Genomic DNA, 16,037 nt, shown 5'->3' with positions numbered 1-16,037 from the left:
AATCGTTTCAGTGGTGAGCAGCTGGTGCAAACAGACCAGCAGGGGCTAGATGTTAGTCTTGGCTGTGCCACCCACGGCCCCGCTTCCAAGGTTAGAAGCCTGCCAACCTGGAGTGGAGCGCTTGTGGAGAACAGTCATCGAGTGTGTGTCTGTGTCCCCCTCAGGGTGGTTTCAGCTTCACTTGAATCCCCTCTCTTGTTGCTGCTCCGATCAGGCTGTTTCCTTCTTGATAACCGGGTGACTGTCCAGAGGGCAGGGCAGAGTCTGCCGGGACTGGTTTTTCCAGGTTTCACTTTCCAATGGTGAAGGAACCAGAGAAGGGCGGACTGAGCTGTCCGGGATCGTTCCCGAGGGTCCCACGGTCCAGTCTCTGCAGACACCCCTGGGCCGGGCTCTGCTGCTTCTCCACTCTCCTGAGACCACCTGGCCCCGGACATGAGGAACTCAGACTTGGATCTGGATCAGGATTGGGGCTCTGAGTGACTAACTTCAGGTGCGAATTCTGAGGGCAGATTTGGGGTCTGCCAGGGTCCCTGAACCTTCTCATGCTGCTGCGTTTAGAGACGCCCCTGAAGTCCTGGCCTTTCAGAGCAGGTAAGTGGGCTTTGAAGACACTTGTGGGTGAGAAGAGCAAGCAGGGAGCAGCAGAGTTGAGGAGGAGGCTGAGCAGGGGGCGGGGTGGGGGCAGGGTGGGTGGTGCTGGATGGTGGGGTGGCTCTAGGGAGACCCAGGACCACCACAGTGAGGAGGGTACCTTCACTCATTTGTTTCAGTGTTATTGCTGTAGCACTTACTAGTAATAGGCTGTTTTCTAATTCCATGTAGTGACTACAAATATAAATTCATGTGATTCTCATGAAAACCTTGAGATGGAAATGCCGTTAATATCCTCATTTTGCAGATGAGGAATAACACAAAGATGGTTAAGAAACTTGGCAGACAGGGGCCCAGTCTTGGGGGGAGGACTCAGCGTTTAGCCCTTAGTATCTGTCCTTCCCAGGACCCTAAGCTACCTCCTCCCTCACCTCAAACATTTAGTGTTTTGGGGTCTTTTCTCAGACAAGGACTCATTTTTTTAACTTCGGCTGCTCTGTTTCCACCGGGATCTCCAATCCCAATGCAGAAATCTTCTTTAAATTCAGTGGGGATGAGGATTAAGCCCTCTGTGGGGACTGACTGGGCACCTGGGTGCGGGCCTTGTCCTTGGTCCCTGCAGGAAAGGACTGGGTGGGGTTGAAGTGCAGGTGAACTAACCCAGCAGCAAAGGCAGCTCACAGTGCCTCTGAAGGACCCACAGTCCCCTCGAGGAAGACGTTTGTGGGGCCCCAAGTGGGAGCTGGCCTGTACTTCACAGTGAGGAGCTGAACCTGGGTCTCTGTCCCTAACTGGTGGACAGGCATCACTGGTGGTTGTGAATAATGGGGAGATGCAGGATGGTCCCAGCTCGGGGCCCCCGGTGCTGGGAAAGGAAGCACCTGGTGTTCTGGGCAGAGTGGGCTGGGCTGCAGGTGCCATTGGGGTGGGAAGGCAAGGGGGGGCATTTTCCCAAGCAAACCTTGAGGTTGTTTAGCTCCACAGAGGCTTCCACAGGGCTGGGAGGAGCCCAGGCTCAGTGCTTTCTGGGTGTCAGAGTTGTGGGGAGCCCAGCACCTCATCAGCACAGGGATCCGGGGGGGGGGCTATGCTCCTGCAGGACTGTTTCTGGCCCTGAGCCCTCCTCCCCACTGGGGTCCCTGAGCTCTGGGCCAGCCCTGGGTCTGCCTTCTGCCCTGTGTCTCCCCAGCTCTGAAGAGATGGAGGACTTCTCCCGCGGCTCTGGGCTCTGCCACCTCACCATGCTGCTCCTCCTCCTCCCGCTGCCCACTGGGGGGTCCACAGGTGAGTGTGTCCCCACCCCCTTCCTGTGTGGGTCCCCGGGAGCTAGGCCGGCTCTCTCCACCAGCAGTGGGTGGGTATTCAAAGAACCCTTTCTCTAGAATAATTATGATGCTTCCCCAGGCACTAACTGTAATTATATAATTGAGAAGAGTCTCTAAACCATAAAATAAGGGACCTTGACAGTTTCCAATGTGGAGATTATGATGTTTTCAAAAGTCAACTATCAGGACTTGCCTGAAGGTCTAGTGTTTAAGACATCATGCTTCCATTGCAGAGGCATAAGTTTGTAGCTGGTTAGGATGCCTGGTCATGCATGCCTTGCAGCAAAAAAGGCAACTATGAAAAATGTTACCATGGGAGAATGGATACACATATATGTATAGCTGAGTCCCTGTGCTGTCCACCTGAAACTATCACAACATTGTTAAATGTCTCTGTGTTGTGTGCTAAGTTGCTTCAGTCACGTCCAACTCTTTGAAACAGCATGGACTGGGGTCAGCCAGGCTCCTCTGACCACAAGGATCCTCCAGGCAAGAATGCTGGAGTGGGTTGCCATGATCTCCTTCAGGAGATCTTCCCAACTCAGGGATCAAACAGAGGTCTCCTGAATTGCATGCGGATTCTTTACCGACTGAGCCACCAGCTATCCTCCAATATAAAATAAAAAGAACAAAAATGTGACAGTAAGAAAGTGAAAGTGTTAGTCACTTGGTCGAGTCGGACTCTTTGTGACCCTGTGGATGGGGCCGCCAGGCTCCTCTGACTATGTGGATTCTCCAGGCAAGAATACCGGAATGAGTTGCCATGCCTTCCTGCAGGGGATCTTCCCAATCCAGGGATTGAACCTGGGTCTCCAGCGTTGCAGGTGGATTCTTTACCATCTGAGCCACCAGGGAAGTCCATTAGGTGCTGTACTTGAACAAAACAGACAGATCCTATCTTTATAGAGTTTACAATGTAGAAGGAGGCTGTGAGTAAGAAATGCACAGAAGACTGTAATTGACAGTTTGTTGTAAGAGATGAGAGGAGGGGCAGTGGAGTGGTGAGGCTGGAGGGAGGCAGCCAGGGGTGGGGAGGTGGGAAGCAGGCACCAGCATGTTCAGGGAGAGGAGAACAAAGACCTTGAGGAGGGGGTGAGTCTGTGACCGTTCCAGTGGAAGGATGGTTTCTGCAGGAGAGAAGAGCCAGTGCAAAGCTGCCTGTGTGCCTGTAATGCTCAAAGGACTGTGGAGGCAAGTCTTGGCTGGAGCAGAGTGTATGAGAGGGAGAGACCAGGAGTAGGAGTCAGGGTAGCCCTGGGCGTCAACCCCAGCGGGCCTGAGGTCCATTGAGGGGACTGAGGAGCCATGGCAAGGCTTTGAGCCGAGTAGGGACAAGGTGTACAGCTGTTAAGAGTGGCCTGTCCTTCATGGTGAGGGGCTGATTGTGGGCCCTCACCCCATGGGAGCGGGGAGAGGAGACCCAGGGAGCCCAATGTACCATTGTCCTCCAGGTGAGAGACAATGGTGACTCAGACCAACTCTGAGCAGCTGAAATCTTTCTTTGGAGATCCAGCAGGGCTGTCTCACACAGGGGTCATGTCGTGACCCAACACCAGGTCTCAGAAGGACAAAGGCTCTGGGAAGATGTCAGTGGGATGAATATGGATTCCTGTGGGTGATGAGAAGAAAGGCAGCTTTTTAACGAAAATAGCATTTGGATCTGGGTTTTAGTGCACATTTGAGCCAGGGAGAAAGTCTTGAACACACATGATAAAGTTAGGGCTGGAATAGAGTAGCTCCCGGGTGTGGCTGGTGATCAAGAATTTCTGACCTAGACCCCGGGTATGAACTTTGTTCAGGGTTCAGTCCTGCCCAAGGAGTGGGGGGCAGGATAGAGCTGTGGTTCTCAAAGTGTGGTCCATGGAGCATCAGTATCAGCCTCCCAGGGACTGTTTACAAAGGCATATCCTTGGGTCCATCCCAGACCTACTATATCAGAAGGTGTACTGGGGGTGGAGGGGGTCCTGCCAGTTGTGATTCCCCTGATCTCATGACGATTCTGTTGCATATTCACACTGAGGGCCTTCACAGAAGGGCCTGGGGACAGGAGAACAGGAGAGTGAGGGATTCTCCTTGAAACTGTTTCTGGGTCACAAAAATGTGATCAGAGATGTTGCCCAGATTCAGAGTCATCAAGCTCCATCCATCAGTCCCGTGGTCATCTCATCCGAGACTGGGGCCTTCCCACCTGATGCTGTGTGTCCCCTGCCCTCGGTCTGCATCTCTCCTCCTCTCTCACTGCCGTCTCTGTGTTCACAGGGAAGTTCCAGGTGACTGGCCCTTTGGACCCCATCGTGGCAGTGCTGGGTGGGGAAGCTGTGCTGCCGTGCTCCCTATTTCCAGCTGTGAGTGCAGAGGACATGGAGCTGAGGTGGTTCCGCTCCAAGTCTTTGGAAACCGTGTTCGTCTATCAGAACCGACAGGAGCAGAAGGAGGAGCAGATGGCTCCTTACGCAGGGCGGACCTCGCTGGTGGGGGACCTTCTCAACCAGGGATATGCTGCCGTGCACATCCAGAGGGTCCAGGCTTCTGACAATGGGCTGTACACCTGCTTCTTCAGAAAAGGACACTTCTATGAAGAGGCTGGTTTGGAGCTGAAGGTGGCAGGTTGGTGACTTGGGTAACTAGATTAGTGTTTTGGGGTGTTGGAACTGGGAGGGATATGAAAGATATAACTCAGCCTCGCATTTATCACAGGAAGAAGGGAGGCTCTTTGATCCATTCATTCATTCAGTGCAAATATATAGAGTCCCTCCTCTGTGTCTGGGATTCCCAGGTGCCTCTGTGGTAAAGAATCCACCTGCAATGCAGGAGACATGGATCCTATCCCTGGGTTGTGAAGATCCCCTGGGGGAGGAAATGGCAACCCACTTCAGTATTCTTGCCTGGAGAACCCCATGGACAGGGGAGCCTGGAGGGCTACAGTCCATATGGTCGCAAAGAATCGGATCCGACTGAAGCGACTGAGCATGCACATACTATGTGTCTAGTCCTTTCTAAGCACCTTGGATGCATCAGAGAACGTGATAAAGATTCCTGTTGTTATGAGTGTATATTCTCAAGTGGATGATCAAGCAGTCACAATGAAGAAACAGATTATAGGTGATGTTAGAATGTGGTAAGTGCTGAGGATGAGAAGCCGAGTGGAACAGGGGAAGGGGATCAGGACCGAGGGTTGGGAGTGAGGCCAGGCTGCAGTGTTACACAGTGGCGCAGGCCGGTCCTGATGGAGAATGTGTATCTGAACGTAGACTGGAAGGAGGGATTCAGTGTCTTGGACATCTGGGGGTTGCAAGTTCAAAGGGGAGGGAACAGCCAACCTTAATGGCCTGGAGAGGGTGTGTGGCTGGTGTGTTCTAGGGACTCCTGGGGTCCTCATGGCTGGTGGGAGTGAGTGAGGGGGCAGGGTGTTCAGAGGGGACAAGAGTGTGGCAGACAGGGACAGGGACTGGATGTAAAGATGAGTGGAGATGTGGGAATATTTTCACAATCAAGCCATCAGAGATGGGGCCAAAGCACCTATTAGTTCTGGAATTATGAGTTTGAAGTCTATGTGAGGAGTCCATGTGGAGGTAAACCTGAGGATAGAAGGAAGCGGAGTTCAGGGCATAGGGGTGTCAGCTGACCTAATTTTCCTGGCGATTTACAAAGAGAGGCAGTGGGTGTGGAAGCAGATGCCCTGGGAGAGTGTGAGGTGAGGAGAGCAAGGATAAGGGTGGACCTGGGACCACATTCCTCCCTCTGTTTACACGGCATCAGCCCTTCCACTTGCACGACTGGGGAGAAGGGGCCCAGCCCTCTGAAACCCTGGGGATCCCCATGCTCCTTCCTTCTGTTCCCCGAGGCAAGGATGCCTCCTTGTTCCCTGTGGGAGCAGGCTGCCCCCAGAGCCCCCAGAATGCCAAGTGCAGGGCGCCCCCTGGAGTTGTGCACACGTAGGCACTGCTGGGTCCCTGGGCTCTACATCTTGCCTCCCGCAGGTGTGGGCTCTGCCCCTCAGGTGCGCATACAGGGCCTGAGGAAGATGGGGTCCGCGTGGTGTGCACAGCCTCGGGGTGGTTCCCGAAGCCCCAGGTGCAGTGGAGAGACCTCAGCGGAGAGAAGTTCCTGGCGTTCTCTGAAGCCCACACCCAGGATGCTGAAGGGCTGTTCAGCGTGGAGGCGGCGCTGGTGGTGAGAGACAGCTCTGTGGAGAACGTGACCTGCTCCATCCTCAACCCTGTCCTGGGCCGGGAGAAGGCCATGGCCATTTTCATCCCAGGTCAGAGGTGCTCCCGGCTTCCAGCAGGGCTGGAGGAGGGGGCCGGGTGTTCCTGGGTGTTCCGGGCTGCGCTGTCCTGGGCAGGAGTCCTGACGGGGTGTCTGGCTGGGCCACAGAGCCCTTCTTCCCCCAGGCCTCTCCCTGGAAGGTGGCTTTCTCGGTGAGCCTGACTGTGCTGGTGATCTTGCTCCTTGGGGCTGGATGTTACACCAAGAGAGAACATTCCATCAAGATGCAGGTGAGGGGAGAAAAGGAGACTGTGCCAGACTAGCGAGCAGGACCGTCAGACAAAGGAGGAAGTGCTGAAGGACGCAGGTAAGGCAGGACGGGGGTCAAGGCTGGTGAATGTGGCAGCTGGTGCTGAGAGGGATGCGCTGACCACAGGGCCTGAGTCCAGGGCTCTGGGGAAATCCCAGTCCAGAGCAGGTGGCTGGGGAGACCTGGGTGGACATCTGGAGCTGGGGAGGCTCCAATGGGTCTGCAGTTGGAATGTCTTCGCCAGGGGTTACACACAGAGAGGTGGTATTTGTGAATCTTTTTCTTAGGGAGTGGAGTTCATGCTTTTTTGTTTTCACTCTCTTTCAGCTAAATTTCAGGAAGAACTAGGTAAGCTCTACTTTTCCTCTTGAGCTCTCTGCATGCCCTCCACAGGAGACATTCTGGTTCTTAGCATGTCTCACTGGTTCAGACATTTCTGATTCTTAGAAAACACCTGTTTTCTTGTGTTTTGCTTTTCAGAGAGGAGGAAATCTGCTTACCTGGCTGGTGAGTGACTCTCCAGATGTCCTTGGGTCTGTCTTACCTGTGCCAAGGTGTTCTTTTCGTTGTTTGTGTCTAGACATGTGGACCCCCTTTTGTGGGGTGGAAGTGGAGGCTGGGGGAGGCAGAACCCGGCTCCTAGGCCCCTCGCAGACCTGGGCTGGCAGGAAGCTTGGGTCTGATGGTGACCTTAGAATTTCTCACGCACCCTGGGTCTTATTCTAACCCTGATCAACCCGGAAATTACCGATAGCTTCGTAGCCTGAATGCATCTGGTTTTTGATCAGTACCTGAGGGCCACATGCCCTGAGATTTCACAGAAGGAGCTACATAAACAAATGGTGATTAACTTTGTGTGTGGCCTCCTTCCTCTATCCCAGCACACCATCCAGGGCAAGTCTCTTCTCTCCAGTTCCTCAAGATGATGATCAGAAAGTGATTGAGGGCTGATTGATACCTGGGCTGACGATGCATGGAAAAGTCATGGGCTGCCCAGAAAAATGACATGTATATCTAGAATGATTTCCTCTGGGAATGCTTGGCCAGTTTTACCTTGGAGTTGGCCTTGTATCTATGTTCTTTTAAAATTCCTGCTTCATGTCAATTTTTCATATATATATTTTCCCAGAAAATACTGATGCAATAATTACTTGTTAGAATTGTGGAGTAATTTATACTTTTTTCCTCTAAAATCTATTCAAACAAATAGCTTCTGAGCCTGAGTAGCAACATGGAGTAACAGGTGAAACAGGAGTTTTGAAGGATTTTGAAGGAGGAGCAACTAGGTGAACTAGCCAAACGTCACGCAGCAGGGGACAGCGGTGGAAGTCATTCCAGAATGCTGCAGGCTTCTGACCTGTGCTCCAGGGGATTCCCCACCACACCTGCTGTCTGCACGTGGCTGGAAGTCACCTATTCTCCAGCCTCTTCCCACTGTAGTTAGTCTCACCTGCAGAGCAGAGGGGAGGCAACGGCCAATAGATTCACACTGAGCAGGTTTCTTCTGGCTGAGGTCTCACCAGAGTGTGTTCCCTTTCAGCCTGGAGGAAGGCGCAGCTGTATGCAGGTAAGTGGCTCTGAGTTCCTGTGGCCTCCCCTCCCAACCTAGACTCTGCCCCCTTCTCCCTGAGGGGACCCCACAGCAGGGTGGGGTAGTGTCCTTGGTCTTCTTGGCACCTTTGTAGCCTCCACCTGGAGACTGCAGGGACTCCTCGGCACACAGATGTGGCTCCATCCTGCCCATGCTCTACTGCAGGGCATGGTCAGGGTTAGCAGCGCCTCCCTAAACACCTGGTGCAACGGGGATTTCTCGTGACAGTGACAGCGGAGGGGTCAGTGGTGAGGAGGGACGGCAGCAGGGAATGACCGTGTGGCTCAGGGATCGCTCATCTCTGGAAGATGTCAGAAGTCATGCTCGCTTGCTTATGGGACCCTTGGTTTGAATTCTCTCTTTGGCTCTAGTTTTGGTTTCCCTGTTTCCCCCTGGTCCTCTGCAATATTGGTCTTCTCTCTGCTTCCTCATGCTCTGACCCCATGTCCAGGCTGGCTTTCATCCTCCACGCCTCCTTGGTTGATGAGGAGCAGGTGTTCTGACTCTGGGGTCCACCACCTCTGGGATATGCATGGACTCCTTGGATGAGGGTGTGAAAGATCTGAAATTATATGGAAAATCCCAAGTGCGTTTTTTTTGGTCATAAAACCAAAAATGTAACATACAATGGATTATTCACGACCATTGTCTTCCATTTTAGAAGAATATTTGTCTGAAGGGCTCAGGCTCCTCCTCCCCTTTTCAGGGTTAATGTAGAAGATTGGAAAAGGAGACCGTGAGAGAGGTTAAATTTCTTCTTGGAGAAGGGGTAAGGGAACAAATCATGGAAGAAAAGATCAGGAGGAAGAGAGGAGGAGATGTGAAGGAAGTATAGGAATGTGTGGGGGAAATGCCCTGTAGAGGTTTTGAGTGGACAGAGTGACTGAAGAGAGGCCAAAGGTCACAAGGTCAAAGGCCACAGCCACGTGGTGTGAATCTGAGAAGTGCACTGAGAGTTTGCAAGGTTCATGACATGAAATGTAATGGACTCCTTGAGTCTTCTTTAAAATATTTCAGAGAAACTTACATTCCTAAGCCCTTTTTAGGTAACCATATAATGAGTTTGCCTCTGATAATGAGACCGTCTGCACCTCCCAGAGGAGCTGGGGCAGGTGTGTGGTTGCAGGGATGCTCGTGCAGTGAGGGTGGTCTCAAGGACCCTTAGCAGTGGGGTGAGTGAAGGCTCTGCATCCTCTGAGCCTCTGTCATAGGCCCTGTTCCTGCTTGGAATGCTCCTGTTTAGGGTCAGGAATACAGAACTGTGAGAGAAAGTGGGGAACCCAGAGGGTGACAGAGGCCTGGGCACCAATGGGTGAGAAGCCACCTCAGGCGTCTTACTGATTCTTGCAGGGATTTGTTTCTACACAGTGACGATCGTGTAGTCTTCTTTTACCATCTTCATGTTCTCTGCCAAGTTTAAGTCACATGTATTTTAATGTATACCTTTAATTCTATACCTTTCATTAAAAAAAAGAAACTGTACCATGAAACTAGAATCAGCATTTTTTAATATTTTCACCATATGCCATGTCTATAGGGATGATATTGTTCCTACAAAAATGGAAGGAGAAGTTATTCATGTTTCATCTTTTCAGCGCTTGTCATGCTTCCTTATTTGAACGTCTCTCTCTCTCTTTGGAAACCTCTGCATTGTCTTCTACCTGGGTCAGATTTCTCCAGTGCTGTGCGCTGAGCTCTCTTCTCTCCTGGCACATAGTCATGTTCCAAGTTCAGCTTAGCCAGTTGTATTCTCTCTACCCATGGCTCAGGGACAACCTGCAAGCTCAGCCGGATCATTTCTTCACTTGTGAACGAAAGCTTTTATCTCCCCAATTCTTTCTCTAGAAAACCTATCTTTCATTATAGATATGTGGCAAGGGCCTTGAGAAAGAATAATTTGGTAGGCAAATATGGCAAAGAGCTTTCTGTTCAGGTCAGTCTCCAGCTTCTCAATTCCTGAGTATTAAGGTCTATGGCTAGGTCTTCATCAAAAGGTTGTAAAATGATCATTCTGTGTGTGTGTGAGTGCATGTGTATAAAAGAGCAATAAATGTATCAAGTGAATGTTTCCAAACATGTTTTCTACAAATCCTTCATTAGCAGCTTCAGTACCCACCCCACATACCCACCCTAAAGTGTGTTGTACAGTCTTTGTGAACCCCTCATATGAAATGTGTGTTTTCCTTGTAGATTGGCGGAAGGAGGAGTTCCAGGCCTGTGAGTGACTTTGTGTTTTTCTGGATTTTCCTACTGCTGTCCCTGTGGCCTCTCCTTCACTTCTCAGTGGTGATATAGATGCTGGCACCATCAATAGTGTGGGGTGGGATGTGGTGGTGACAGTCACACACAGGTGGGGCTGATCACTTTGGCCGATATTGAATACTAAATAGACATTGGAGAGCCTGCTGGTCCTCAGCCCTTGGAGAGCAGGCTGGTCCTCAAGGGCTCTGTGATACATCACATCCTGAAATCAGTCTCGTGAGTCCTTTTCCTGCTTGGAGGCCCGTCGACTTGCATCACAAGTTCCTATTGTCAGGGTGCTTAGCCTTCCTCACATGCAGCTGGGATTCCGGGTTGAGGGGTGGTTGTGTGTTCTTGGGGAGGGGAGGACCTTGAATGATAGACAACTTTCTCCGCAGGGCCTGTCACTCTGGATCCAGGATCTGCCCATTCAGACCTTGTCGTCTCTGATAAAAAGACAAGTGTGACCTTGAAGGCCTCCTGTGTGAACGCTGCAGATAAATGCAGTGTACTGGGCTTTGAGGACATCACATCAGGGTGCTGTTACTGGGAGGTGGAGATCAGGGATGGAGACCAAAGCGAGTGGGCCCTGGGGGTCTGTAGGGAAGGTGTGAACAGGGAAGGCTGGTACGGCTGGTACATAGAGTCCCCAGATAAGGGGTTCTGGGTTGTGGGGAGATTTGAAAGAAGATATTTTGCCTATACTGTACCTTATACTGTGCTATCCCTCATGCAGGCTCCCCACCCCAGGCTTAGAGTGGGGGTGTTCCTGGACCACCAGGAAGGGGACATATCCTTCTACAACATGACTGATGGCTCCCACATTTTCTCCTTCTCTCAGGCTTTCTTCTCTGGGACTCTCTTTCCATACTTCATGATTAGGTCAGGGGACGTGTCCATGACCGTCTGCTCCGACGTGGGAGGGTCTGAGGGGCTTCCTGTTGCCCTTAGCAGTCCTTCTCTGGAGGAGCCTGTGAGCCTCCCAGGGGCGGGGTTCAGCTCAGGCTCTGGTGCTGATGGTCTCCCCGGGGCCGAGTCTCCATTGCTGCCCTGCAACCCCGAGGCTGTGTCTCCATAGGGCCCATCACTGTCCTGGACCCTCGCTGTGGCTCTTCCTGGAGCTTCAGATCCCTTGTGACAGGGGCCTCTGAGGTGCAGCCTGGATGACTGGGGGGGTCTCATCCCCCTGCTCTGGAGACAGACTCCTGGGCATGTGGTTACAACAATCATCAGTTCATGCCATGGACTCAGGTTTGAGAAGCTAGACGTGGACTGTTTCTGAATTAGTTTTGATTAGGCTGTAATTTGCCATGGGAAGTCAATTTTGTGGTGATAATAAAATTTTTTTTTAATGCTTTTTAGAAGAAAAGTATTTTTATTTATTCATTTGGCTGCACCAGGTCTTGGTTGTGGCATGTGACCTCTTAGTTGTGGCATGTAGGATCTAGTCCCTGACCAAGGATGGAACCCAGACCCCTTGCATGGGGAACACAGAGTCAGCTACTGGACCACCAGGGAAGTCCCTTTTATGGTGTTTATACACCATTTGGTTATTAAAGGGCACAAGAGCTGAATCACTCTGCAGAATAAAAGGGGGTTATTTTATTGAATCAGTGCAGAGGAACCCAGAACCGAAGGTGGGTCTCCAGTTGTATTTATAAGGATCCAAAGTCTGACCAGAAGTATTGGCCAGAATCTTGCAGGGAAATGGATGGCTGATGAATTTTAGAGGAGTTAGCATTCTACTTTATATACTTCCTATTCTGGGGTGGATGCAACTCACCTATTTTTATCAACCTCAGTAGATTTCTGTGAAAGAAGGAGAAGGATCTGGGTTTTTCTGTTGTGTCTGCATCAGGAGGAAAGAAAGGAACTGCTACCAGAATTAAGGTGTGAGTGAAGACAAGAGTTTTCAGAGGCAGGTGCATTGCAGAAAGCTCTGACCATGAGCACGATTCTAGTAATCAGTGTATTGCCTCTTAGTACTTCCAAGTCCTATGGTAAAGAGCAGAAAAGGAAGCAGGACTCTGAGGGACCCAGACTGTTGGAGATTTGCTCAAGCTCCTTAAATTTCACAGGTGCCTGGGGAGTAAGCCCACGGGCTGTGGCTCTGCTTCACTGAAGATGTAGAATGGCTGCTGCAGGTCCTAGTTGGTTAGACACTACCCAGTTTCTGATAGTTTGTGTGTGTTTGTGTGTGTGTGCACAAACTACTTTATTCAACTCATTTAAAGGGGGATCAGTGCCTGTTACAACCTGTTTACAGAAGAATTCAAAGTACTACATATTGATAGATAAAGCGTGCTTAAATTTATTTACAAATAGATGCAAAACTGGTCAATATTTAAGAAAGTATAACTGGACTCCATTGAATACAATTTGGAATTCTATGGAATTGTTCTGATAGTTTCTAAAATGCTTATTTTTAAAGAAGCCATCTTTTATTACCCACTCCTCTAACATTCTTGAAATCTTTTCCTTGCATTGCAAAAAATATATAATTATTTAAAACCTGGAAATATTCACTTTGCTGAATATTTCTGAATATATGTAGAAACATATAACATTGTAAATCAATGATTCTTTAAAATATTATTTAAAAAAATCCTGTAACTAGACAAATGTAAGGTGTCATGTTGGAGTAGGAAATTGCAACCCACTCCAGTATTCTTGGGAGAAGGCAATGGCACCCCACTCCAGTACTCTTGCCTGGAAAATCCCATGGATGGAGGAGCCTGGTTGGCTGCAGTCCATGGGGTCGGTAAGAGTCGGACATGACTGAGCGACTTCACTTTCACTTTTCACATTCTTGCATTGGAGGAGGCAATGGCAACCCACTCCAGTGTTCTTGCCTGGAGAATCCCAGGGACGGCGGGGTCTGGTGGGTTGCCGTCTATGGGGTCGCACAGAGTTGAACACAACTGAAGTGACTTAGCAGCAGCAGGCAGTAGTCTTGCCTGGGAAATCCCTTGGTCAGAGGAGCCTGGAAGGCTACAGTCCACAGGGTCTCAGAGATCAGACACGACTGAGTGGCTGAGCACAGCACAGCACGGTATAGGACATGAACCACTTTCCCCCCCAACTCAGCATATTTATTTTTCACTGCCTTTTCTGGTGAGACAATAATTAAGCTATCCTTCAAAATGCTCTTCGAACCAGCTTTATAATTGTAGCAGTTCTGTAACGGATTAATTTTCTGAATAAATTCTTTGACTTCTCTACTTGTCTGAGAGGCATGTATATGACTTTATGAAAATTATGTATTTTTATAATTTAAAAATTAATGAACAATTTTATGTTAAATATAAGCAAAACCCTTTTAATACAGATAATCTTAAGGCTAAGTATATTGCAAAAATCCAATGTTAGTGAATAAAAATAGGAAACTGAAATAACAGGTATAATATACCTAAATATTCTTCCCCCACAGATTGGAAGAGAAGCCTGAAAAGACACACAGACTTTTCTAGATGCCCCAGAGAAGGCTGGGGTTTGGATCTTTATTCTAAGTTGAAAGCTTCTTGTATTCATGGATCCCTTTCTCATTATTTATTTACTGGCTGTGCTGGGACTTCCTTTTTGTGTGAGGGCTTTCTCTAGTTGCAACAAGTAGGGGCTACTCTTTAGTTGCGGTGCCCGGGCTTCTCACTGTGGTGGCGTCTCTTATTGTGGAGCACGGCCTCTGGGGAGCACGGGCTTTAGAAGGGGCAGCATGTGGTCTCAGTAGCTGCGGCTCCCGGGCTCTAGAGCGCAGGCTCAGTAGTTGTAGAGCACGGGCTTAGTTGCTCTGGGGCATGTGGGATCTTCCTGGATCAGGGATCAAAGCCATGTCGCCTTTGTCAATTCAGTTCAGTTCAGTCACTCAGTCGTGTCTGACTCTTTGCGACCTCATGGACTGCAACACGCCAGGCTTTCCTGTCCATCACCAACTCCCAGAGTTTACTCAAACTCATGTCCACTGAGTTGGTGATGCCAGCTCATCCTCTGTCGTCCCCTTCTCCTCCCACCTTCAGTCTTTCCCAGCATCAGGGTCTTTTCCAACGAGTCAGTTCTTCGCATCAAGTGGCCAAAGTATTGGAGTTTCAGCTTTAGCTTCAGTCCTTCCAATGAATATTCAGGACTGATTTCCTTAGGATGGACTGGTTGGATCTCCTTTCACCTTTGTAGCCTTGGTAGGAAGGTGGATTCTTTACCACTGAACCACCAGGGAAGCCCTTGATTCTTTTCAAGTGCTGAGGTGATTTTTAAAGTTTAAAGATGCGTTTTTTGGTTTATCATAAATCTGAGTATAATAGTATATGTTTTACTGTACATTTTACATGTTTAAGTTTACCTTATGCACAAGTATGGGGCAGTACTTTATGAGCAACGTAACCAACTTTCAAGGGTTATTTTTTCCATATACAAGACTTGCCTGCCCAAGAATCAACTTTCTTGTATAAGATGGGACTCCACTCCCTTGACATTTCCATGGAGAAACAGATTTATTTTTCTGGTTTATCTTCCCTGAACTCTATTTCTGCTTCATTGCTACACATCCAGTTGAAACTCAGGCTCTCTCTGCAGTCTCAATGGAGTATCTTCACTGTTTGGCCCCATAGAATCCTGTTCCTTACCTTTGACACAGTTATACCAATTTGCAGTCGGTCCTGATAATTTTGAGTGATGTTCATCTCCTCCAGAATGTAAGTTTCATGGAAGAGGGCACGTACCTCCAAAGACTGGGGATTCTCTGCTGTCACGTTGTTGTTCAGTCATCCAGTTGTGTCCGACTCTTTGCGATCCCATGGACGGCAGCACGCCAGGCCTTCTTGTCCCTCACCAGCTCCTGAAGTTTGCTCAAGCTCATGTCCATTGCATCGGTGATGCCATCTAGCCTTCTCATCCTCTGACACCCTCTTCTCCTTCTGACCTCAATCTTTCCTAGCATCAAGAACTTTCCCAACGAGTCTGCTGTTTACATCAGATAACCAAAATACTGGAGCTTTGGCTTCAGCATTAGTCCTTCCAGTGAGTATTCAGGGTTGATTTCCTTTAAGATTGAGTGGTTTGATCTCCTCGCTGTCCAAAGGACTCTCAGGAGTCTTCTCCAGCAGCACAGTTTGAAGGCATCAGTTCTTTGGCACTCTGCCTTCTTTATGGTCCAGCTCTCATAGTCGTATGTGACCACTGAGAAGACCATAGCCTTGACTATATGGACGTTTGCCGGCAGAGTAATATCTCTGGTTTTCAACACACCATCTAGGTTTGTCATTGCTTTCCTGCTGAGAAGCAATCGTCTTCCAGTTTCATGGCTGCAGTCACCATTCGCAATGATTTTAGAGCCCAAGAAGAGGAAATGTATCACTACTTCCACCTTATCTTCTTCTGTTTGCCATGAAGTAATGGGACCAGATCTTAGTTTTTAAAAATACTGTTTAAAGCTAGCTCTTTCACTCTCCTCCTTCTGCTGTCATACAGAGGCTCAAAATAAATGTTTATTAAAGGAATATATTTGTCATACAAAGATAAACATCATATGGCATTGCTTATATATGGAATGTGAAAATATGGTAGAAATGAACTGATTTACAAAGGAGAAATACAGTGACAGACGTAGCAAACAAACTTATGATTACCAGTGGAAAGTGATGGGGGAGGGATAAATTGGGAAACTGAGATTGACATATGTACACACAATTATGTATAAAATAGATAACTAATAAGGACCTACTGTGTAGCATAGAGAAGTCTACTCAGTATTCTGTAATGACCTATATGTGAAAAG

General features: G+C 49.2%; 1 protein-coding gene across 1 annotated transcript; it reads left to right on the top strand.

Annotated features, from left to right (window-relative positions):
* The first annotated feature begins 239 nt into the window (after positions 1-239).
* LOC147347020 (butyrophilin subfamily 1 member A1-like) lies at positions 240-11,639 on the top strand. Its single transcript, XM_086369164.1, is given in 12 exon segments — positions 240-594; positions 1,784-1,878; positions 4,179-4,526; positions 5,900-5,932; positions 5,935-6,180; positions 6,297-6,435; positions 6,437-6,495; positions 6,766-6,786; positions 6,919-6,945; positions 7,979-8,005; positions 10,220-10,246; positions 10,669-11,639. Coding segments are annotated over 11 exon segments (1,692 nt in total). The 5' UTR covers positions 240-594; positions 1,784-1,793; the 3' UTR covers positions 11,349-11,639.
* Positions 11,640-16,037: the final 4,398 nt, after the last annotated feature.

The sequence above is a fragment of the Bos grunniens genome, chromosome 23, assembly GCF_055505025.1.
Source record: "Bos grunniens cultivar Pamir isolate PY7600 chromosome 23, Bosgru_T2T1.0, whole genome shotgun sequence".
NCBI lineage: Eukaryota > Metazoa > Chordata > Mammalia > Artiodactyla > Bovidae > Bos > Bos grunniens.
The sequence above is the reverse complement of the archived record's forward strand: the minus strand, read 5'-3'. Positions and strand labels throughout refer to the sequence as shown.